Below are 26,091 nucleotides of genomic sequence, written 5' to 3' on the forward strand. Positions count from 1 at the left end.
GTATTGTACAACACATTTTTGAAGATGTTTAAAATAGCTTAAGTATAAGCCTTTTTAAGTCATTTTGCAAGGCTGGTCCTGACCGTGTTTGTAAATATTGAAACTTGAACTTTTGGTTCGAACTCGCTGTCCTTATCTTATCATTGTTCCCTTTCCGATTTGGCTCGTACCCATGAAGTGGGCATCCATAAACACGGCCTTATCACTGAGGTGGAGCAAACAAACATTAATAATAAATCCCCTTTCCCTCTGTTCAAAGTCCCACATTGCATCTGAAAGTAAAGGGAAACATTGTCATCTTTCAAAGCTGATTTTAAAAAAAATTACTTTTTAATCCCTTTCTATGTATATCTTTATTTATACAGCGCCATCTATGTACATAGCACTTCACAGCAGTAATCCATGTGACAACATTGCTCTCAGACCCTACTGGCAGCAAAGAGGTTAACCCACTAAACCTGTGGCTCCCATTAGATTACTCTGCTGACAAGTAGGGCTGCAATCCTCAGCAGGATTTATTCTTTAACACTAGGCACAGTTCCACCACTTTTATTAATGCACTTAGGCCAGTGAAAGACTGATGCATAGAGAGGTGCTGGGACCCCACAAACCTTTGGCCCATGACGGCTCTTTTGTTCTGCCTTCTGATTTAAAGGGATTTCCTGGCAAACGTTAAAAAAAAAAAAAAAAAAAAGGTTTTCTGGAAGGGCTTAGGCCTGTGTGTGAGCGGTGGCGTCAGGGACGGAGGAAAACAAAACAAAACAACTTGTGTAAGAGAAGAGAGAAAGAGGAGAGCCCAGAGGGGCTGAAGGTTTCTCAGTCAGCGGAACATAAACACTCTTTGCTGTAGCAAACCGTGCACCAAGGATACAATGCAGCTTCTTGGCCTTTCTCTTAGGTTCATCTGCCTGCTTTTTCCTAATAGTTCAAAGCTGCTGTCATATCCTTCTAATTACATACAGACTGTACTAAAAAAAAGTGTGTAGTGTGTTTAATTCTTACCATAATAGGCAGCATGTGGAATCATCCAGTCACGAGTTGGCTACTTGACAAATACAATCAAGTAACTAATTCTGACATTTATCCCTGCGCCGTAAAAAAAGAAAAAAAGTCTGGAAGTCTACTCTCTGTATTTGCAAAGCACATTTAATGATTCCATCCTCTGGAAATAGATGTGCTGCAATATAAAGCTATAGTGCGTATGACTACGGGACGGAGCTTAAGCATTACAGGCCATACCGCTGCCTTATTGCTGTTGTAGAAATTTCGTCATCAAAATACACATGGAGTAATGGAACATAAAGACATACATGCATACATACAACATGCAGAATAATATTATTGTGATGGGGAGTATTTTGTTAATCATACACTCACCTTTGATACTGTTTGTAGTTGACACGCATGTAATGAAACCAGTGTAAACTACATAGATGTATACAAAATGCAATGTCTCAGGACTACTCAGGTACTTCTATATATGTTGAAGTCAACGGGGGATTTTCGGCCAAAAACGTCTCTGATGGTTGCTTCGGCGTATCTATATCTATATTTCTCAAACCGTTGTATGTATGTCAGTCTGTTTGTCCTGTGTCTCCCTGTGTCTAGGGGCAATCACATTGGACCTTTGGCCCGTCACTCCGCCTCAGGCCAATGAGATGGCTCCCTTGGCCCGCCCGCCCCCGCACACCTCTCATTGGCCTGCGGCCAACACACTGACACCACTGCTTCAGGCCAATGAGATGGCTCCCTTGGCCCGCCCGCCCGCCCGTCCCCGCACACCTCTCATTGGCCTGCGGCCAACACACCGACACCACTGCCACACTCTCCAGCACCTAACTCTCACTGCTCTGGGACGATGCTTCACAGCTCTCACCTCTCAAACCACAAAACCCTCACCGCCTGATACCACCAAAAGAACTGCGGAATCAGGTACAGGCTCTTATCTATATATATTGTTTTCACCACTGCAACACTCCCCACCCTCACACAAAAGCGCACGATCACCTCCACACACCGCACGCTCACGGAGCGCACAACGACGGCCACCGCCTCTTAAACCCCCGCCCCATCTCACCCCCCCACCAATGCAGACCACGATCGCACGCCAGACCTCTCCCGGTACCGCAGCCCCTCTACCACCCGCATACACTCCTGCCTACCCTGCCAACACCCCTCCCCTTCACCTCAACACAACCACGCCGGACCGCACGTTCACCGCCAAAACACGACACACCCCCATCACTCTGCTACTCACTTTCACCGCCACATAACCTCATCGCCACCGGACAACGCCCGCATCTCCTCCACTATCACTCAACACAGTCCCCCCCCCTCCAGAGGCCGCAACACACCCTCACCTAGCCCGCAACACCCCCCCCCCCCCACAGCCTCCCGTAGCCCGCAACACACCACAACCACTCCCGTGGAGCGAAAAACCCTCACGTACGCCGCAAGCCCTCCTGTAGTCCGACCGCCAACCACAAAACACTCCCGTAGCCCGCACCCCCCCCCCCCCCGGCCCAGGCCGCAACCACAAAACACTCTCGTAGACCGCATCCCCCCCAAACCCTCCCCTGGCCCAGGCCGCACCCACAAAACACTCCCGTAGCCCGCACCCCCCCCCCCAAACCCTCCCGTGGCCCACAACCCGCCCCCCCTCCCCCAAAGCCGCATGTAGCCCGCAAAATCACCAACACCTCCCGTAGGACGCAACAATTCCCCTCCGGGGACCACACACCTCACCTTCATCCTCCTGCCACATCACTGCTTCACCGGACGTCGCAAGCCCTCCTGTAGCCCGGCCGCCACCCACAAAACACTCCCGTAGCCCGCACCCCCCCCAAACCCTACCCTTGGCCCACAACCCCATCCCCACCAAACACTCCTGTGGCCCACAACCCCGCCCCAAACACTCCCGTGGCCCCCCCCAACAAATACTCCCGTGGCCCACAATCCCCCCCCAAAACACTCCCGTGGCCCACAACCGCCCCCCAAAAAACACTCCCGTGGCTCACCCCCCCCCCCCCACCACCACCAAACACTACCGTGGCCCACAACCCCCCACCCATACCACAAAATACTCCTGTGGCCCACAACCCCCCCCCAAAACACTCCCGTGGCCCACAATCTCCCCCCTCCACCCCCCCCCAAACACTCCCGTAGCCCACAACCCCCCCTCCACCCCCCCCCCAAACACTCCCGTGGCCCACAACCCCCCCCCCCCCACCCCTACGCAGCCCGCAAACTCACCAACACCTCCCGTAGGACGCAACAACCCCCCTCCGGGGGCCACACACCTCACCTTCATCCTCCTGCCACATCACTGCTTCACCGGACGTCGCAAGCCCTCCTGTAGCCCGGCCGCCACCCACAAAACACTCCCGTAGCCCGCACCCCCCCAAACCCTACCCTTGGCCCACAACCCCATCCCCACCAAACACTCCTGTGGCCCACAACCCCGCCCCAAACACTCCCGTGGCCCCCCCCAACAAATACTCCCGTGGCCCACAATCCCCCCCCAAAACACTCCCGTGGCCCACAACCGCCCCCCAAAAAACACTCCCGTGGCTCACCCCCCCCCCCCCCCCACCACCACCAAACACTACCGTGGCCCACAACCCCCCACCCATACCACAAAATACTCCTGTGGCCCACAACCCCCCCCCCAAAACACTCCCGTGGCCCACAATCTCCCCCCTCCACCCCCCCCCAAACACTCCCGTAGCCCACAACCCCCCCTCCACCCCCCCCCCAAACACTCCCGTGGCCCACAACCCCCCCCCCCCCCCACCCCTACGCAGCCCGCAAACTCACCAACACCTCCCGTAGGACGCAACAACCCCCCTCCGGGGGCCACACACCTCACCTTCACCCTCCTGCCACATCACTGCTTCACAATATAATATAGCACTGATTTCCATTCAACAACACATCCTGCCACATGTCTGCTTGCCAAACAATATAGGCTCACAGTGTCACTTACACACAAACACACACAACACTCAGCCACACACCCAACAGCCCGCCACACACCCTCAGCCACGCCCTACGCCCTCAGCCCCCACACACACACGCCCTCAGCCACCCACCACGCACACACACACGCCCTCAGCCACGCCACACGCCCTCAGCCACGCCACACGCCCTCAGCCACGCCACATGCCCTCAGCCACCCACCACGCACACACACGCCCTCAGCCACGACACACGCACACACACACGCCCTCAGCCGAGCCACACGCCCTCAGCCACGCCAGACGCCCTCAGCCACCCACCACGCACACACACGCCCTCAGCCACGCCACATGCCCTAAGCCACCCACCACGCACACACACGCCCTCAGCCACACCACACGCCCTCAGCCACGACACACGCACACACACATGCCCTCAGCCACGCAACATGGCCTCACACACACCCAACCCTCCTGTGCTGATACGCCACACAAAACAACACTTCAACACACCCCTACCTATCCCCCACGCCACAAACACCGCAACACACAACGGACGCTGCGGCATATTCAACACACCTCCCCTACACAACGCCTCAACACACACCCTCACGGACGCAAAAACACACCCACGCCGCAGGAAACACACCTCCCCTTCATCGTCCTGCCAGCCACACTACACTCAACACAATGCAGAGTGACAGGTCTGGGCCACTCCTCCACAGCACCTCAACCACCCACCCAACCCCAAACGTGCGCACCAACACACCCCCTCCGCTGGCACTACACCCCCTCCGCTGGCACCACACCCCCTCCGCTGGCACCACACCCCCTCCGCTGGCACCACACCCCCTCCGCTGGCACCACACCCCTTCCGCTGGCACCACACCCCCTCCGCAGGCACCACACCCCCTCCGCTGGCACCACACCTCCCACAAGAACTCAGCTCTTCGTTGAAATAAAAGATATTCGGAACACAATGCAAATTGAGACGTCTGTGTCATTTCTTGCACAAACACACTCAATGTAGTGCACTCATCTTTTGTTACCAACAATTTCGCCAACACCCACTTACAGCTGCCGTGAAATACACTACTCTCAACAATGGAGCTACCCATCTTTCACCAAGGCTTTCCAAGAAGAACATTTTTTTTAAACTAACAACCGTAACAAGTAACATACACTTTGCAAAATTGTGCTCAGATGCATGTTCTTTGTACTGTTGTTGGTTTACAAACACACTTTGGAAAAATATTACAGAACATTTACATTAATTTACAATTTTACACTACACATTATTATACAACATTAACACATAATTATTCAGGGTTCACATCCCGGGCAACGCCGGGTCTCTCAGCTAGTATAGAACAAGGTCTGGAGATGTTGTGGATTCTGATTCTGTATCAAGAAGAGAAATGTGCTGAACCACACATACGTAGACTATTTTTTTATTAATAAAATGATTTACCCGAAGATAATACATTGAGAGTTGCCTCCCGTTTTTCAAGTATGTCCTGGGCACAGAGTATTGCTAACAATGCATGGTCACATTAAATATTCAGAGGTTATACATTACATTTACAGAGATTTCATGGACAGTTAGAGATAACATGATTATGGGCGTATGTGACAGTTACAGACAAGATTACAATGAGAGACAGCTGAAGTCTTGAAATTGCTTAAACTGGAGGCAGCTGTGACAATTTCTGGTAGGTTGTTTGTTGTGAGATGCACCGTAAGAGGACGAGTAACTGAATTCCTTGTTAAACCGTGGGACGGTGAACAGTCTTTTGGAGCCAGATCTCAGGTGATAGGTGCTGCATGTGGTCAGGGCTGGCTAGGAAAATTGCGGGGGGCAGGGCAGTGGCGCAGGGCCTCTTACCTTCTCTGTCGCGATCTGTTCCTGTCAGTGTCCCTCCCCATGACGCCGCAACGTCAAATGGTGTCGTGTTGCCATGACAACGGGATGTCCCGTGCTGTCGGAACGTCATATGGCTTGACCTTGTCATGGCAACGAGGCACCACCGGGCGCCCCGTTGCCATGACAACATCATGGCCCGTGATGTCCCATTGTCATAGCAACGCAACGCTATTTGACATTGCGGCGCTATGATTAGGGATACTGACAGGAGGAGATTGCGAAGGAGAAGGTAAGAGAGTTACAGAGGCCCCGTGCTCTCCCCTGGCAATCAGTTTAATTGTTGTGGGGAACAACGCAGGGCCTCTGTAACCACGGGCCTCAGTACAGTGGCACAGATAGCACCGTCATCACGCCGGCCCTGCGCGTGGTAATGGTGAGGAGCTTGTTCAGATAGCCAGGTAGCGTACCCAGAAAGTATTTGAAGGCAAGATACAAGAAATGTACTTTACGTCTGGACTTAAGGTATAGCCAATCTAGTTCTTGGAGCATTTTGCATTGATTAGTATTCTAATTACATTGTAGGATAAAGCGGCATATTTAGTTCTAGAGGGAGTCTAGTATGTAATTAATTAAAAACATCAATCGTCCCAGAACTAACTGCTCCTTTTTGTACAGGATTGGAACAGTGGGATCCGCCAGAGCTGAACCTCACTATTTTCCGCCACAGGGAGCCCCTAGTTCCCAAGACACCTCCTGGTGAAGTTACCGGTATTACTTCCTGGTTGTTAAAGGGGATTTATAGGGCTGACCAATAGGAAGCCAAAACAAAATGATGTTGCGAATTCCTATTGGCCAGAAATTTGGCAGCCAATTTATTTCTCTCGAAAGGACATTTAAACCTGGTAACTTCGCCTGTATGTATCTCAGGAACTACGTGTCACCGGAGCTGGGAATCGCGAGGTTTAGCTCCAGAAGACCCCCGGTTTTCCATACTGTAAAATGGGGGGTAAAACAAAGAGATGGGGGGTTGCTACTTTGAAAAAAAATGTGCTTCTTTGTTTTGCTGACACTGAGAATGCTCACTGTTTACTAAGGAAACGGGTCAACAGTCTTTTTCTTTGCATGGCGATTAGAGGAAGAATCTACTTTTCCAATCTGTGGTGGGTTAGGATGGAGCTGGTTATTATTGTTACATTTATGCTTTGCTTGGACTGTATATCCTTATTTCTCATAGGCCGCACACACTTCAGAATGCTTTCAAGTTGGAGAAGATTTTAGTTACTTGCATTTGAATGTAGCTAAAATCTTCACTAGCACTGAGATGTCTCCACAGCACAGCAAGACACACTTGCTTAAAGAAGCATATGAGTAGCACTGTGGCTAATACTATACACGATACATAAAGCTTGGCCCCTTGCAGACGCACTTACCAGAACTCCCTCCTACTGTCTCTGTACGTTCTCCCTACCAATTAGATTGTAAGCTCTTCGGAGCACGGACTCCTCTTCCACAATGTTACTTTTATGTCTGATGCACTTATTCCCATGATGTGTTATTTGTTATTTATACGATTGTCACGAGTATTACTGCTGTGAAGCGCTATGTACACTAATGGCGCGATATAAATAAATTCTCAAACAATCCAGGGGGAGCATGTAAGGGGAAAAGAAGACAACGCAAACGATATAAGTGCAGGTGTTTTGAGTATCTGAGAAATGATAATGTCCGTAATCTTGGCTCTATGCACAGCCTACTCACAGTATACAGGAGGTATAAAGGCACTTGCAAGGGGAGCTACTGCCCGTGGTTTTCAGAGGATATGTGCTGATCAGGACTCCCATCCAATGGCACAGAGGGGGATAAGTCACCAATAAGAAGAGATAGAAAGACTACATAGCACAGATCAATTATGTAAATGAAGTCTTTATGTTTAAAATATAAAATGCGCACTCACAATTGTGCATAAAAAATAATGCATATATCACTCAATAGTGAATAACAGGGTCACCGCAATGTCTCTCACCGCCTCCCTTCAGTCGGATGCCTCCAGCTGACTGTGGAATCTTTACGGGGGCTGGTTCTTTGCTCCGTCGCGTCCGTGACAGTCCCCGTAAAGATTCCACGGTCAGCTGTGTACATAGCATTGCACTTTTAACATTGGTCTTTGACCAAAAGTTACATATCGTGGCTGCACAGTGGTGAATGGTCTATATCTCATGTATTGCCTTGTTGAGCAGTTCTCTATGTATATTAAACCCCATATCTGATGTCCTGCAAGAGCTCAGGACAGCTGACTATTGACAAATGGACACAGCAGACCTGGTGCAAATTATTTTTACCCAGTGTTACCTTTCATTCTTGGCAACTGACCCCGACAGCAATTGTTGCCTTACTTACAGGAGCTAGCAAATGCTGCTCGCTAATTTAAAGGCCCAGATATGCAGATGGCAAGAGAACTGCTGTCAAAATACACATGACAGTTTCTCAGAGGACCAGAATCAGACCAGGATATCTATATATAAACTTCTCGTTGTATTCGAGCTTTGGGTCATCATCAGGTACTCTTTATGTTTTCAAGATACAATGTAGCTTATTTGGGGATTAATACCGTAAAAACGTATTTTCAGTATATTTCCGCAATAACAGGTGTATTTTTACATTAATTTAACATTGTTTGTCAATATGGCAAGGGCTTTAGTGACAGGGCACACGTAAGGTCTATTGTCCATTGGGAGAGGTAATTGTGTGGTTTGATATTCTACTGCAGCAGGACTCTTCAACTGGCAGTTCCGGGGCCAAATATGGCCTGTGAAGGACCTTGTTTGCAAAATGATTAAATATAACCATTTTTAAGTGTTTAAATGCGTATAACATTACATTACCGTCGGCTTGTGGCCATTCTACTCCTAAATCTTTTCTGATCTGGCCCCTTTGGAAAACTAGTTGCAAGAGTCCCGCTCTACAGAAATACTTAGTAATATTATACAGCTCTGCAAGTTTACTTAACTAAAGGAGAACATTTCCCCTCACATATGAAATGCTTCATTCATGTCTAGTGTTTGCCCAAAGATTTCTCAAATCCCCAAATCATCTTAGGATCTGTGAAAATCTGCAATTGGAAGGTGGGACGTACAAAAGTGTAATATCCATCATGTGTAACCCTTCTAGAAATAAATAAAATAAAAATACCACTTGTGGTGCATTTGCATTACATTTAGATGTATGCCCTTGCTCTACCACAGTGGTTTCCAACCTTAGTTGGTTAAGGAAACCCTATGTGAAATTCTGCGGAAACCCCAACCCTCTCTAATAGTGCGTCTCAGATCAGATGCATTATAAATTATTCTGTATTTGATACCATTTTCAAATCACCCGAAAATTGCAGGGAACCTTTTAGGGATGGCCGGGGAACCCCCGTTGAAAAACACTGCTCTTCCACATTAAACCCAGAGCTTCTTGCAGTTGAAAAGTGAGTCTTTTTTCATATATCGGAGTGCTGGTTCCAATCCTTTTTGTGTTACTATATTGTACAAATACACCAATCATCTTTCTTTTTTTAGCGTGCACGCCTTTTGATTTTGTTATGCTGTTGAAAACCATGACACAAAGGATGTAAGACACTAAACAACCATTTGAAGTTGTAGGTGTGCAGCTGAAAAACACCAAAACGGGACTCTTACTCAGCATTGAACCAATATATTCCTATGATGTGGTATGACAAATCTAATTTGATTCCGTGTATTGCAGCTAAGTGTTCGATGTCTGCCCTCTGCTGCTTAAAGCCCAGATCTAATTATACACTCGTTCTACGCTCAGTTTTGATGAGTTATACATATCAAACAGACCTATCTGAATGCAGCACATGCAATTGAATGTCTGCATCAGAATTTATTTTCGAAGTTCTAATCCATATTAATATGTTTTGCAAGCAGATTGGGGTTACTCCAGCTTATGTCTGCAATTTAATTCACATGCTCAAGGAAATTATGCAAAACTGACAGCAACGGATATAGACCATGACAAGCAAATGTGTGCACAATTAACCCAACTATTTATATTGTTCGATATAACATCTACTAGAACTCACCATATACGCCAAGCTAAATCAATTACATTGATACACTGCACATATTTTAAATGACTATTTTTACATCCGTTTAACAGGCGGAATGGTTTACTCCTTGACAAAGAACATCACGTTCCAAACGCGTAGGAGGTTTTTTCTTATGCTTTGGGAACACCAATAAAGTTATTTTTGTACCTTTGGATCCTCTCCTTTCTCCTATTTGACTGTGCTCCACTTCTTTTGCACTTACCTGAATGGTTTAATAGCTTAAAGGGGCTATCTCCCCTAGGAGCAAAGTGAACTCATTCCAGTGAGAAGGAATCTGACACCTAGAAGTTAGACTTGGGGAGGGGTTTGATTTCCTCTCGCTGCTCCCTTTTGTGTGATGACAGTGTTCAGCAAAGGTCAAATCAAATCAGCTTTATTTGAATAACAGAAACACATGTAATTATCGCCAAAGCATGAATAACAGGAGGTATGGTGTAATATGTATGCAATACGTGGGTAAGTTACACACAGGGATGTGAGATTTAGTGGGGGACTCGCAGTCTGTGACAGCCAGTTCTGCGAGGGTTTTGTCTTCTCCCAAGAGGATCGCTATTTTTTGGTTCTCTTCTATATTATTAAAGTTCTGCACAAGAGCTTTGAATTTCCCGAAGTGGACACTCCTCACCTCAGAGTATTGTATGCTCGCAGCAGGAAGTGTTTAAACTTCTACCTCTCCTAGCTCACATCGCTGGCAGTCTCATCTCCCTGGGCTCCCAGATCTTTCTGTGGCTGCCTGTTTCTATTTCCAGGTCGTGGGCACTTATTCTGTACTGGCACAAGTTCTCTCTCTGCTTTTGGTCATTTACCCTCTGTATTCAGGGTGTATTCTCTCTGTAGGCTGTGATAGGCCTCAAGCTACTTTGAGAGACCCCTTCCCCACAACTGTATTGGTTCTCTGATAAGGTCAAGGTGAGATAAGGGTAAAGAAAACACTGGATTGGTAAACACTTCCCAATCCAGGGTCCCCTAAGAAATTCAACTGGCCGACTAGGTGGAATGGCATCTTTAATGCACAGGGTCTAGAATATACCTACCCGTCTGATGCATCTGTTCAGCAGCATACACTCTACCTTCCAATTACATGAATGTCTTGATATTTATGATTACAAGATTGTTTGAGTACATCGGAAGTATGATTCACAGGGGTACCACTTAACAGAGCACCCTCCTAGTCTGTGTAAATTTCTCCCCACTTAAATTGTAAGCTCTTCAGGGCAGGGACTCCTTTTCCTAATGTTTTAGGTCTGTTGAGCTTATTCCCATTAGGTCTCCTATTGTTTGGTCAACGTGTATTACTGCCATGAAGCGCTAAGTACATGGATGGCGCTATAGAAATAAAGATTATACATACTTTATTGCCTTACTTTAACTTTTGTGCCACTAACTTATGGAGGCGCCTTCTGCTTTCAATAAAATTGTAATGTACATGTCCCTCAAAATAAAGCACAAGGAAAAAGTGTTATGGAAACGAGTTGCCTGGAAAAGAATGACTCCTATCCAGATTTGCTGAACAGTGACCAATTATTGATTTCACAAAATCTGTTGGACCATCATATTAACTAAACAAAACCTACATGAAACCGGTGTCGTATTCGCCTTAAATAGAAGGTTACCTTTTTCTGGGGAGTGTCCTTAAAGTAAAGATGCAATCCCACATAGTCGGACAGTTGAATTTCTTAGAGGCCTTTGAATGGGGAAGTGTTTGTCAATCAAGTGTTTTATTTACCCTGATCCCGCCCTATCCTTATAAATAAACCAATAACGTGAGGGGGAACTCTGGCCGTATAATCAATCACTTGCGGAACATTGTGTGATGTCACTAAGGGAGGAGCCAGAGGAAATCAAACCCCTCCCACATCTGTTTAAAAAAAATACTTTTCCGATTTGAGAAAAATTGTCTCAATCACCAAGATGTGACCCCTTAAATATATCCCTGGAATTAGTTTACTTGGTCTTAGGAGGGGGGATTGCCTCCTTAAATAGCAGTTATCATTTGCATTATCTTTCTTGCAGTTGGTGCTTTCAAATTCCAATCAAACCACTTTTTTTTCCTTATACAGTATATAGAGCGCTTCAATCATATTTAGAAAACAAACAACATCTTACAGAATAGATACTGAACATGTACATACTATGCTAGGACAAACAATACATTTTATTTCTGAAGACCACATACACAAAGGATATCTATATACAAACTCACTTTGTTACATAATCTTAGGCAAGGGTTTAGTTTATTATGGCACATGGCGGGAGCATTATAGTAGCATGAACTGGCTTAAAAACGTTGCATCTTGTGCTTTTCAATATGGGAGCGTATTGGCAGAGATATTAAACAAACACATTCGGTTATTCACACACTTATTCTAATTGGTCCACACACTCTAAACTTGGCCTCACATTGGCTTACAAGCAAGACAGACATAATGAGAGCACGCTTTGGAGGTGTCCCTAAAAATGCATTAAATTATACTTTTTGGGCCTACTTTAATATGTTCGCTAATCATACGCAAGCAAAGACATTTATTTGTAAAATACAAAAGTTATCTAAACATATGTGCACGGAATTCTTATACAGGCTTTTTGGTATGTGTTTTTGGGAAAAGTGAACGCCCCTTTAAGAGAGAGGTCTTGGTAACACACACCAATATTACTCCTCTATTTAATATTGCGGACTATTCGCCGACAGTGATTGGTTTTCATTTCTGCGAGAGCTTGTTCAAGTTGCTGGATGAGATGAAGTAACGTGGCTGGATCTGTCTGCAAGACTTTGGTGCTAAGATCATCGTTTTGCTGCAGGTGGAGTTTCATGGTAATTGCAGGCTTTATCTGATGTCTCAAACTTCTGCTTGCAAGCTAAAGGTGGGCAAATAATAAAAAAGGGGAAAAGTCAGTTTCTCCTTTCTCCAAACAATTTCACCTGTACGGTTTAGCACCATGATAGCTTTTAAGCCAGGGGGCGCAAACTTTTTTCCCTGCGCCCCCTGCCAATGGTTCCCCTCTCTCCGTGCCCCACCCCCCGATTACCTCGGCTCCGGCGTCATGACGACACGTTGCCATAGCAATGTGACGTCACATGACCGCGCGGCGTCATTTGATGCCGCGTTGCCATGGCAGCGCGTCTAAGAAGCCACCGGAGCCAAGGTAAGTAAGGTTTACAGAGGCCCTGCAGCTCCCCCGGCACTTAATTTAAGTGCCTTCGGGAAGCGCACGGGGCCTCTCTAAAGCCCGTGCCCCCCGCAGTCAGTCTCGTGCCCCCCAGTTTGCGCACCGCTGATCTAAGGTTTTACACAAAGCCGTGATGGCAAACATACTGCAAAACGTCTAGTTACACGAAGAAAGCAGGGCAGGCTTTTGATTTATTTGATGTGAACCAAACATATACATTGTGACAAGACCGCACAGCAAACCGTGATATATTTCAATGTATAATAAAAGGGGGAAAAAGTGAAAAAACCATTGGCCAAAATTAAAAAATAAATAAATAAAGGAAATGATAGCGCCTCCTACCAGCTAATTCTGGTTGTAATTATTACAAATGTAGATTATTTTGTTGTTGAATAAGTAGAAAGAGAAGCATCATTTATCAATCACACCAATGAGTGACCGGACAAAACTCAGGTTTGTACTTTCGTTGTTGTTAAATGGGGGGAGGATAGGAGGGCAAGGGGGGGGAAAGGAGGGCGAGGGGGGAGGATAGGAGGGCGAGGGGGGAGGATAGGAGGGCAAGGGGGGAGGATAGGAGGGCAAGGGGGGAGGATAGGAGGGCAAGGGGGGAGGATAGGAGGGCAAGGGGGGGGGAAGGAGGGCAAGGAGGGCGAGGGGGGGGAGGAGGGGAGAAGGAGGGGGGGAGAAGGAGGGGGGGAGGGGGGGAGAAGGAGGGGGGGGAGGGGGGGAGAAGGAGGGGGGGAGGGGGGGAGAAGGAGGGGGGGAGGGGGGGAGAAGGAGGGGGGAGGGGGGGAGAAGGAGGGGGGGAGGGGGGGAGAAGGAGGGGGGGAGGGGGGGAGAAGGAGGGGGGGAGGGGGGGAGAAGGAGGGGGGGAAGGAGGAGGGTAGAGGGGAGAAGGGGGAAGGTGGGAGAAGGGGGAGTTGGAGTTAAGGACCCGTAGGATAGAGTATCATCTACCTGAACATCTAATCGCCATTCCATGTTGTGATAGTGAGGGAGGGCTGGTTCCAATTCACTCAGAATTCTGCGGATCTCTTTTCTGTTGTCCAGATAAAACTGGAGCAGCAACGTATTCAGTTCTTCAGGGAAACCCAAAACAAGCACAGAGTCCTGGAAATCCACCTCTGAAATCTGTGGATAAAGAGCAGAAAGTATCTACCCAGCAGACGGCAGAGAAGGTGGGAGCTTCCACATGTGACAGACCTACTTACCATAAGCTTGGAGCTCTCCGTAAGAAGGTATGTTAGGCCCTCCACAGCTTGCTGAATGGTGGTACTGCTGACTTCCAGCTTCCCTGGTTAGCGTACACAAGAAACAAGAATTCATGCCCAGAACTGCACTTTTGGAGACCCTATATAAAGTCCCAAATAGTGAATAGCACCTTAGTAAAAAGAGACGTGAAGATAATCAGCCGTGCTGAAGTAATTGGTATCCATTGAAGGAGACTCCACCACCAGGTCACATGTTCACAGGAATCAAGATGCAGTGAAATTTGGCCTACATTTATTTATATGGAACAAAAACAGCAACATCCGCGGGCCAACAAAAATGAAAAGAGCAACATTTTGCTCCACAATGGCCCTTTCTGAAGCCCTTAGGCCAGGTGTTCTCAACTCCAGTACTCAAGACCCCTCAAACATGTCAGGTTTTCAAGACACCCCAGCTTCAGCAGACTGAGCCACCTGTGCTGAAGCGGAGATATCCTTAAAACCTGACCTGTTGGGGGGGGGGGGGGGGGGGGGGGATCCTGTGGACTGGAGTTAAGAACCCCGCCTCAGGCTTTGAGCCATCTACAGAAATGCGCCGCGATTTTACCAGCATCTTGAGACCTGTGGACACCATCGTTTCTACAACGTTGGAATGCGTAGGCCACTCTGTCCTATAATGACTAGGCCAAAACTAGTATATGTATATTCCATGCAGCAAGGATTCGAGCCCTAAAGCTGAAAAGTCACATATACATCTAACTATACATCTTACAAAATGCATCTTACATTTTGAAACTGTGCTTTGACTTTATTGCAACTCAAGTAGGAGCGGCTCAGTGAGTCAAGACACTGACTGTAAACAATGACACTGAGTTTGAAGCAGGGGAGCCTGGTTCAAAACCCAGTGTCGGCTCCTTGTGACCTTGGGCAAGTCACTTTATCCCCCTGTGCCTCAGGCACCAAAAACATGGATTGTAAGCTCTGCAGGGCAGGGACTTTGTCTGTAACATTCCTACGTACAATGCTGCATACCTCACACTATAATGTAATTGTGAAACGCTTGGAGTCCCATTGGGAGAAAAGCACTACATTAAATAAAGTTATCATTGAAATAAAGTTAGTAAAAGTATTAAACAGTGGAGCAGATCAATGATTTCCAAATGCAGAGTACTGACTTTTGCACATTTGTTACAGTATAACAGTTATTCAACTCTGATATTTTGCTTACTTACTTGCAGCGCCTTCATAGATTTTGGGATTTGAACCTTTTCTTAAAAATTCAACAGCTATTCGGCCAAATTCCCCTACAACTGAAACAAGCACAAAAACAAGTTAGTACTTCAACGTATCTTTTTATAGGCATTATTCAATCATAATATTATATGGATGGAACCATTCATCCTCAAGCAACTGCAGGCTTTGGGGAAAACCCTCCCCAATCTAATATGCTCCATGATATTTCTGAGAGAATAATCTCCGTAAACGAAATATGGCTAACTCTGCATAATAACCAGCATGGGCTGTTTGTCTCTGGCCACTGGGACCCTGAGAGCAATCAACAAAAAAGTAAAACAGACTTGCAGATTGCTTGTATAACTATTCCATATGTTATGCATCAAGACAGTGCCCAGCTGCATTACCAAGAATACTTTAAATACATGCATTCCTGCAAATAGATCCAATGGGCCCAACAGATCTAAGACATGCCATAAGAACACTTAAAGGACCAATTCAGGCGTTTTTTTAATTTATTTTTTTAAATATGATTGTTATTTTATTTTTTTAACATGGGGTTGAAGCAGGGGGGGGTCTCTTGGGCTGACCCCCATTCATTTCAGCTCCGAGGACCCTCCCCGAGATACAGACCTCCAAAAAAGGGTGCCGGTATTTCGGCAAAGTTTAAAGCTCTACCAATAGGAAGCGACCAATAGGAAGCCGAACCATGATGACGTCACGGCTTCCTATTGGCCCGCAGGGCGTGGGAGCTTTGAAATGCTGCCATTGATCCCTGCTGGCTGAGCGGATATATACAGTATATATATTATATATTAAACAAAAGAGAAAGCACTCCTCCTGTTAGAGAATCCAAAATTGCCTGGTGCCATGATATATATATATATATATATATATATTGAAGCAAAAAGTGGCACTGTGTGCTCATTTGCATGTCATCCCAGAATCCCTTGCTGCAGTGGAAGTGCTGTGATAACGGTGAAAGGGGTTGCAGACTTGCCTAAGACATGCAAATGAGCATACAGTGTATATATATATATATAACTATTAAGGTTATGGTTGGTAAAAAAAGTGACTAAAACCCTCCACAGTAAAGCATAAAGCAACTGTAAATATTCCTGTATATTAATTTGCATGTCTTAGACAGGTCTGCAACCCTGTCTTTTACCATTATAACCCAGCAAACATCACTTCTACTGCAGCAAGGGATTCTGGGAAATGACATGCAAATGAGCACACAGTGCCACTTTTTATCTCATGCTCACATTACATGAGCAACCCTTAGTCAATGCATGCTGCTTTAAACACAGCTTTTAAGCAAGGACTTGGGAGATTCAAAGTCAGTTAACCCACTCACAGACATGTTTCAACCTTGATGGGTATCATCAGTGTGAGGTTGGCTTGCTGACATTTGCTCAAATGAGATAAGAGTAGGTAATCACCACGACTATTAAGGTTATGGTGGGTAAAAAAAAGTTACTAAAACCCTCCACAGTAAAGCATAAAGCAACTGTAAATATTCCTATATGCTTTACTGTGGACCTTAATAGTGGTGGTGATTACCTACTCTTATCTCATTTGAGCAAATGTCAGCAAGCCAACCTCACACTGATGATACCCATCAAGGTTGAAACAGGTCTGTGAGTGGGTTAACTGACTTTGCATCTCCCAAGTCCTTGCTTAAAAGCTGTGTTTAAAGCAGCATGCATTGACTAAGGGTTGCTCATGTAATGTGAGCATGAGATAAAAAGTGGCACTGTGTGCTCATTTGCATGTCATTTCCCAGAATCCCTTGCTGCAGTAGAAGTGCTGTTTGCTGGGTGATAATGGTAAAAGACAGGGTTGCAGACCTGTCTAAGACATGCAAATGAATATACAGGAATATTTACAGTTGCTATATATATATATATATATATATATATATATATATATATATATATATATATATATATATATATATATATATATATATATATATATATATATATATATATATATATATATATATATATATATACTCTCTCATACATATAAAACACATACATATACACACTTTTTTTTCAAATGCTATAAATCCAGATATGCCTTAGAATTATTTTTTGCTGGGTAAGAGGAGGTATAATATATTGCTAGCGTTCCCAATACAAAACTGCCTAAATAAACTGAATACAAAAAAAAATATGAACATTTGGGGAGCATTAGGAACTGTGTGTTTTGGAGGGGTTTCTGCTAATTTCCTGGAAAACGGTAAATAACGCCAGACAGAAACCTCCCTTCCCTCCTGCAGTTTGAAGGGAGACATGAAAACACCCTCCTAAATCCTTGATTTAATTAGGGAAAATAATACATCTTGCAGGGCAAGTAACAAGCAATCCTGCTGCTTTTACTGCTGCGCGTTTCTTCCCTAGGAAATGCTCCCAGCTCCTGGCTAGGAACATCTCAGACAAAGGAGGCTTTCTTCCAGTACTTGGTTTCCAGCTCACTTTCTGCACATCGGCTTGCGATAACCGCCAACTCAGATAGCCATACATTAACCCATCTGCTGCCAGGAGCGCAAAGCAGCCCGCTCCTTTTGTCATACCTTCTCTCCGGCGCCATTTGACTCTGCATTGTCAGAAGCCGCCGGAGAGCAGGTAAGAGGCAGTTCGAGGCCTTGCACGCTCCCCCGGCATTTTATTTAAATGTTGTGGGGGGGGAAAGCGCGGGACCTCTGTTAGCGGCGCCCCTCCCCCCCTAGAAAATTGCACAGCCCCCCTGGGGGGCACGCCCTCCAGTTTGCGCACCCCTGACATAACATATACCAATGACATTTATTCTGTCCACAACCCTGCCTTTCCCCATTATCTCTTAGGCTAGGTCCCCGGTGCCTGCTGCAGCGCGCGCTATAGCGTGCGCTGCAGGGGCAAGAACCGCCCCTCATTGGGGCCGCTAGCTACCCCAGCGCGCAATTTGCCGCCGCGATGCACGACCACATTTTCTGAACACTAGGAAATTGTATTCAGAACTGGCGACGGAGCGCTGGCCACGCCCCCGGCAGTTCAGCCAATGAGGGTGAACCAGCCGGGTGACGTCATCGTCCCCCTCCCCCCGTCTATCCCCCTGCAGCTTTAGCACAAACCGCAGATCGCGGTTTTAAGCTGTGCATGTGCCGCCAGGCGCGCGTGCAGCATCCACTACTGGGGACTTAGCCTTAGCATCCAATGGTTCCACTGCAGCCAGGGATTCTGGGTAATTACATGTTTAATTTAAGGTGGGAAAAAAAAAGTTACAAAAACCCTCCACCGTATAGCATACAGCAAATGAAAAAAAAATCACTTGTGAGCACATTCACATCTCCGACAGGTCTGCAGCCCTGCTTTTCACCATTATCTCCCAGCATACAGTGCTTCCACTGCAGTAAGCAATTCTGGGTAATTACATGCAAATGAGCACACACTGTCACTTTTTTGCTTCTTATACATGGACCTTGCAAGCTTATGCCTGCCGAATTACACAGCTTTTTTGGCACAGCATGGGTTAAAGTGCATAGCCAGGAACATCTCATCAATGGAGGATGGTTACCGACCTTGCAATGTGAAGCTGGAAGTGGCACATGCTGCTCATTTGCATGTCATTACCCAGAATCCCTGGCTTCAGTGGAAGCGCTGTATGCTAAAGGTTGTGGATCTATCTGAGATGTGAATATGCTCATAGGTGTGTTTTATAAAAAAAAAAATCTGGTGGTGTACGATGGAGGGTGTTCATCACTTATTGCACTCACCATAACGTGCTTCTCTCCCGTGAAAAGGGAAGTTATTTCTGATGGGGTTTGTTTTTGTAAACAAGTGTTTATTTTCTTATTAAGAGTTGCTGACATTTCCATAGGAGAAATCTCACCGTAGGAATGTAAAACACACTCTACTTCCGGACACAGCAACAAAAGTATCATATTTTATTGTGAAATAGTGTTACATATCACAAAATGCAGTACATTCACCATAAGGCCGCGTGTATAGCTCAAAAACAAATGCATTGCCACCGTTGCGTGTGCTTATAGTAAATTTTGGTAGCTGGCAATATTTGATTTTCAAGGGCTGTCGCCTCATGTGACAGCCCCTGAACGAATCAAATGCCAGTACGCCCGCGCCGCAAAGCGAAATATAACTTTCGCTAGCGGCAACGGCGACGTCACCCGTCCCGTCAGCGGCCTTAAGTCTCCACCAAAGATCTCAATCTACTGTTTTACAAACATCGGGACCGAGACATGATCGCAAGGAGCTGCCAGTGGGTATTGTACCAGAATATTACATTTAAAAAAAATAGTAACACTAATAGAGGACACTCAATAAATAGCAACATTTCAAAATATATTTATTAAACAGAAGAATAAATATACCAAAAAGTGTACAGAATAAGCAGCAACACAGACCAGATAAACAAAATCCATGAGCAATGTGTATAAGGCCTCGGCCATGGTTCTGGCGGGCGGGGGAGACGCGCTGAGGCTCAGGGAAAGCGGGTGCTTTCCGTGGCCTTAGGCAGCGTGCCATCCGGGGGCGTGTCGGTGGGCGGGCCAGTGACGTCACGGAGCTGGTTCGCCCTCATTGGGCGAACCGCTCACGTGACCGGCCCTGCGCTCCGGCAAGCGGGAAAATTTTAAATTTCCCTAAGACCTACGCTACCGCGCGCTTGCGGAAGCGTAGGCGAGCCCCTACTAAAGCCGCTCTCATTGCGGCTGTAGGGGCTCAGTGCCGAGCGGAAGCGCGCCTCAGCCCGCAAGCACTATCCATGACGCGGCCTAATGTTTCGAGAGGACAGCTCCCTTCATCAGATCCACGCTTCAATATTTGTTCACATTTCTCCTGTTTTGTGAATATATATGATGCTAAATTTTTTTGTATGCAGCTGTTGAGGTTTATGCCCGATCTTTCTCTGGGATATCGTTTTGCACCTCTGTCACGGGAGACCAGGCATTTACACCTTTTATCATAACATTGAGCAAAACAAATTGTCATTTATTCACTTAAAATAGGCTATCGCACAGTGAAACACAAAATACATGAGAAAGACACACTTACTGGGAGTTTGGGGCAAATAACTATCCTTTCCTAGTTTGAATAAGCAAAGAACCAAAGTTTTTAGTTGACCGGGACTTAGCCCGAAATGTCCTGGAACCCAAACCGTCTTGAAGTTCCTGACGGCACCACTCTTTCTTCTGGAGGTGCTGAAATCCGTTGACCGGGTGTTAGTCCCAAACATCCTGGAACCGGTTCCGGCTTGCAATCCTAGCCGTAACCGCTAGGTTCAATTCTCAGAACTTGGCCCTGAAAAGTGGGACTTTTCTGCCTTGAAATAGCCGTCTCGCTGCTATTTCTCCAAGAGCATCTTTTGGTCGTTTCAAATTTGCCGCTGCTGTTCTGGCGCTTACAATCTGACCTCCAGATTGGCTGAGGGATCCTTATAGTATTTCAGAGTTCATTCATGAAATACTACAGCCAATCTGAGCGTGGGAAATTTCCTACCAGCCAATCAGAGCGATGCCAGTCTTCTAAAGCCGGGCAAGCGGATCCTCTGCATCAGCCAAGGGCATGCGCCAACCTGGCACCTCAGCCACTTGGCATGCAGAAGCCACCCGCTGGTTTAGGCTCCTCAGTCTGGGAAGGGAAATGGTAGTCCAAGAACTTCCATTCATCCCAGGACGTGGGTGCTCAGCCTAAACCTCCTGCCCAAATGCTCTTCACACCTCTGGCATCCTCTGTGGCTTTCATGTCCGATGTCTGGATAGACACATTGGCACCAAGCTGGTAGCCCAGTGACTCACCCAGACCCCCAGAACGCCTATACTGTGTTCTGGGTGACCTGGGCATCCCCCCTTAAACTAGGGACCCCTTTACCGTTCCAGCGATACCACACATCCCTATGCCCCATTTACCTTTCTGGTCTGTGCTGAAGCAGGGAAACCTAGCGGTGAGTCGCACAAGTGTTTTCAAGGGGAGATTTTGCCTGAGCAATGTGTCTCAATGCATCCGAGAATCCGACCTGATTCCCGGGTACATTTTTGGGGTATCCAGCAACTCTGGAACCTGGCTAGCTAGACACATTCTGACAAGACTTTCTCCGTTAAACCCGCCCCTTGAAACTCATAGCCCAGCAATCTCTGCTCGCTGGCACTCTTGGAGAGGTAAAAACACAAATTCTTTATTGTCGCATAATTTCATACAATGCATTTACAATCACTGGGCTCAAAAGCTGACACTGCTGAACCCCAATACATGGATCAGAGGTAACCAAACAGGCTTAAACCTTTATTAGTGAGCCTGGTTACCCCCTCACCGTCACAACCTCCTCAACACTTTATTTTCTATACATCTTTATGCTCCCTCTTGTACTTTGTTACAGGAGGATACCCACTGCTGATGTTACTTTTCAACCCAGCCATGCTGCTATTTAGTCACCAGAGAGACCGCTTAAGGGTTGAACTGAGATAGTGCCGACCTGGCACCATTGCACCGAAACTCCCATTGAAGTCGATCGGCGTTTCCGTGCGACATGATCGGCACTGTTGCAGTTTAATAAATAACCGCCTTTATGCGTAGAACGGGTTAAATCAGGACACAGAAAACTATAAACACAGATAGGAATCTGTGCTTAAGTGTATAATGTTGCACGCATATCTGTGCTACCATACATTGCCTTTCTTGGCAGGAGATTTTTCGATGTTTGCCAACTTCTGCTTAATACCAGTATCACAGAGTTAAGCTAATGAAACCAAGATTAGCTGCTTTACAGCGAGTGCTGTTTGTTCATCTATTCTCTGTATTTACACATTTTTTTTAGCTGCCAAATGGGAATCAACTATGTGGAATTTAGAAGGAAAATACTGCACAACAAAATTCATTTAAAAATAGATGAGGCCAGGACTACGCCAGTGTTCTTCAACAGGGGTTCCTAGGAACCCTTGGGTTCCCCAGACATCCCTAAAGGGTTCCCTGTAATTTTCAGGTTATTTGTAAACTGTATACATCAAGCGACAGCGAAGCCCAATGCTACATCCAATATGACAAAAATACACAGTAAAATACTTATATATTCTCTTGAAAAAGGGTCATTTAGTTTAACCCTTTGGCCAAAGCATCGTAAGTCTGCAAGCCATGTCAACGCAGACCCAGTTTGCAGGGCCTAACACTACCAGATAAAATACTAATATACCTCTACCATAATTAAAATTCTCATGTACCTCTATTAGTAGGGAAAAAGACCAACATTGGATCTATATCCAGTAGAATGAAAAAGACCTATGGACTTGGGAAGTGAGGAGGGGCGAGCTTAAACCCTGGGAAGGAGGAGCCACAAGTTCCAACAGCTGAGACAAGCTGAAAATAAGTTAACAAACACACAGAACCCAGCAAGCTCATTTTCGGAATCCCTGAGCCTTCTGTGTGTTATTTGAAAACTGTACCAAATACAAAAGAATTTACAATGCATCTTATCTCAGACACGCTAATAGAGAGGGGTGGGGTTCCTTACAATACATCTGATCACAGACGCGCTATTAGAGAGGGTTGGGGTTCCTTACAATGCATCTGATCTCAGACGCGCTATTAGAGAGGGTTGGGGTTCCTTACAATGCATCCGATCTCAGACGCGCTATTAGGTCGCAATTATTATGGCGACGCACATGTGCGCAACGCCAAAAAAAAATAAATGTAGAGCAATGAAGGCACACAGTGTGCATGACTGTGCACACGATTTTTTTTATCACGTGAAGGCCGCGTCACGTGAGCGGTTCAACCAATGAGGGGGCAAACTGTTCACGTGACGTCACGGCTACGCCTCCGCCACCCTGTCGCGTCACGCGAGTATGCACTATAAACGCAGCCTTAGAGATGGTTGGAAGCATTGGATCTCAGACGCGCTATTAGAGAGGGTTGGGGTTCCTTACAATGCATCTGATCTCAGACGCGCTATGAAAGAGGGTTGGGGTTTCCCTGCATAATTTCACAATATAATTATAGGGTTCTTTAACCCCCAAATAGTTTTTTTTTTAAAAACACTGCTCTAAGCAATGCTAGGCGGGGGAAAAAGATGCAGTAATGTTCATGGGTAGCAAATGGTTAAAGGTGCTATTCTGGTTATTACCCTGCAGCCCTCCCTCTGTCTGTATATGAAATCACTGCATTCCTGGTTATCACACTGCAGACCTGTCTGTATATAAGATCACACTGTGCTCCTGGGTATCACACTGCAGACCTGTCTGTATATAAGATCACACTGCAGACCTGTCTGTATATAAGATCACACTGTGCTCCTGGTTATCACACTGCAGACCTGTCTGTATATAAGATCACACTGCAGATCTGTCTGTACATAAGATCACACTGCAGACCTGTCTGTATATATGATCACACTGCAGATATGTCTGTACATAAGATCACACTGTGCTCCTGGTTATCACACTGCAGACCTGTCTGTATATATGATCACAGTGCAGACCTGTCTGTATATAAGATCACACTGCAGACCTGTCTGTATATAAGATCACACTGCAGATCTGTCTGTACATAAGATCACACTGCAGACCTGTCTGTATATAAGATCACACTGCAGACCTGTCTGTATATAAGATCACACTGCAGACCTGTCTGTATATAAGATCACACTGCAGACCTGTCTGTATATAAGATCACACTGCAGACCTGTCTGTATATAAGATCACACTGCAGACCTGTCTGTATATATGATCACACTGCCGATCTGTACATAATATCACACTGCCGATCTGTACATAATATCACACTGCTCCTGGGTATCACAATGCAGACCTGTCTGTATATATGATCACACTGCAGATCTGTACATAAGATCACACTGTGCTCCTGGGTATCACACTGCTGATCAGTATACACAGGATAGTAACACTCTGCTCCCAGCACAGTGACAGCTCTGCCTCGTGCTGCTCCCTCTGACATGACGCACCTGCGCTGTCCTCGCGCCGCAGCACGCGCAGGTGCTCCCTGTGCTCGTCGCTCAGTACCAGCCGCATATTCCCGAGATCCCGGCAGCCGTGTGTCACCTGACCAGCCCAGAGTGTGCACTACAGCAAGTCCTCCGGCCGGAAACAAGCACCAACAGTCATGCGTTCCCCGCTGTTTTTTCTTCCTCACATAGCTTTCAATGTGATATCAGAATACAAGTGCCATCTGCTGGACACCTCGCGGTATAACAGGTGTATTTACCTATATATGTTTATATACACATATATGCATAGCTATATACACATATATGCATAGCTATATATATCCTCTATATATATATATATATATCCTCTTCCCCCCCCCCCTAATCGCAGATCGGGTCCATTAAGGTGTTCTGGGGTCTGGCTAGATGTTTCTGTGTGGTGCATACCTGCTGGCAACAGGAGGGCCTGAGTCTCCCGTGATGACATGGGGGACAACAGGAACAGGTTACTGGGGTGGATGCCTTCGTCTTTGTTAAATGGTGCAGCGCCTCCATCTGTAGTAAGCCCCAGGGAAGCGGGGTGGAATCCCTACCACAGAAATCCCCCTCCCAGGGATTGAGAGATTCCAGTCTCACACAAGGATTATCTTTAAAAGCAGCAGTCTCTTTATTCTCTTGGGCAGCAGCAGCAGCAGCAGCCGACAGGTACAGTAATGCACAGTCCACTACTGTTCTCCCTTGTGATGATCCTGCCGCCACTCTGGACCAAAGGTCATCCAGAGTGGGGCTGGCTCTTCCCTCACCCCCTAAGCAGGGTGAGAGGTATTTGGTCCACCTCACTGATTACAGCTATATCAGCTCTACTCATGAGCTGATCACTCCTCTCCTCACTAACTCACTATCACTACTGTCAGACTGACAGAACACACTAAATAGGAAATGCACTGCTCTTTTATGATCTCAGCAGGCACCGCCCCTGTGTCTCTTGCTTTGACGCAGGGTCAGGTGACCTACCTCCACTACTCAGGGCCAGTGCTTGAAGTGGGGGAAACCCATGATAACTCCTGGCAACCTGCCCTTACCAGGGATTATACCAGGAGGAGGATAGAACTATAGCCCCATTTCTTACCAGGGCTACATATATATATATATATATATATACGGGATGAGAGAGAAAAGAAGGCCCTAAAAAAGCACTCTAGTATGTGTTAAAGTACAAATCACATAATATTTATTGATGTATTGTCATAGTGTTCTGAGGTACCTGACCAGTAGAAGGCTGTGTGCCGAAACGCGTAGGAGCAGGTCTAGCATTCAGGATCCCCTGGTTTGTCCCCTCTCTGGGTCACGTTACCATGCTCTAGCATCTCTCCTTGTCTCCCCCTTCATGTACCGACTTTATTGTACCTGACCATAGGTGATGTATCACTCCTTTCAGCTACAGGCTTACATGTGCTTTGCAGGCTGTATATTGTGTATCTCTGCTGTTACTCACATGTTACTCTTTGTCGCCATAGACAACCCCCATACTGCAGGGGATAGTAGTCATATTTGATTTCTTGCTGATGATCACAAGCCCTAGCCGTGATTATTTAGTCCGTTGGGTGTCAC

General features: G+C 46.4%; 1 protein-coding gene across 1 annotated transcript; it reads right to left on the reverse strand.

Moving 5' to 3' along the window:
• Positions 1 to 10,291: 10,291 nt before the first annotated feature.
• COMMD2 (COMM domain containing 2) lies at positions 10,292 to 24,650 on the reverse strand. Its single transcript, XM_075570428.1, has 5 exons — positions 24,499 to 24,650; positions 15,543 to 15,620; positions 14,314 to 14,396; positions 14,060 to 14,233; positions 10,292 to 12,790 (listed from the first exon to the last, which is right to left on the reverse strand). The coding sequence occupies exons 1-5, from the start codon at positions 24,563 to 24,565 to the stop codon at positions 12,593 to 12,595; spliced, it is 600 nt and encodes a 199-aa protein (XP_075426543.1). The 5' UTR covers positions 24,566 to 24,650; the 3' UTR covers positions 10,292 to 12,592.
• Positions 24,651 to 26,091: the final 1,441 nt, after the last annotated feature.

The sequence above is a fragment of the Ascaphus truei genome, chromosome 14 (genome assembly GCF_040206685.1).
Source record: "Ascaphus truei isolate aAscTru1 chromosome 14, aAscTru1.hap1, whole genome shotgun sequence".
NCBI classification, from domain to species: domain Eukaryota; kingdom Metazoa; phylum Chordata; class Amphibia; order Anura; family Ascaphidae; genus Ascaphus; species Ascaphus truei.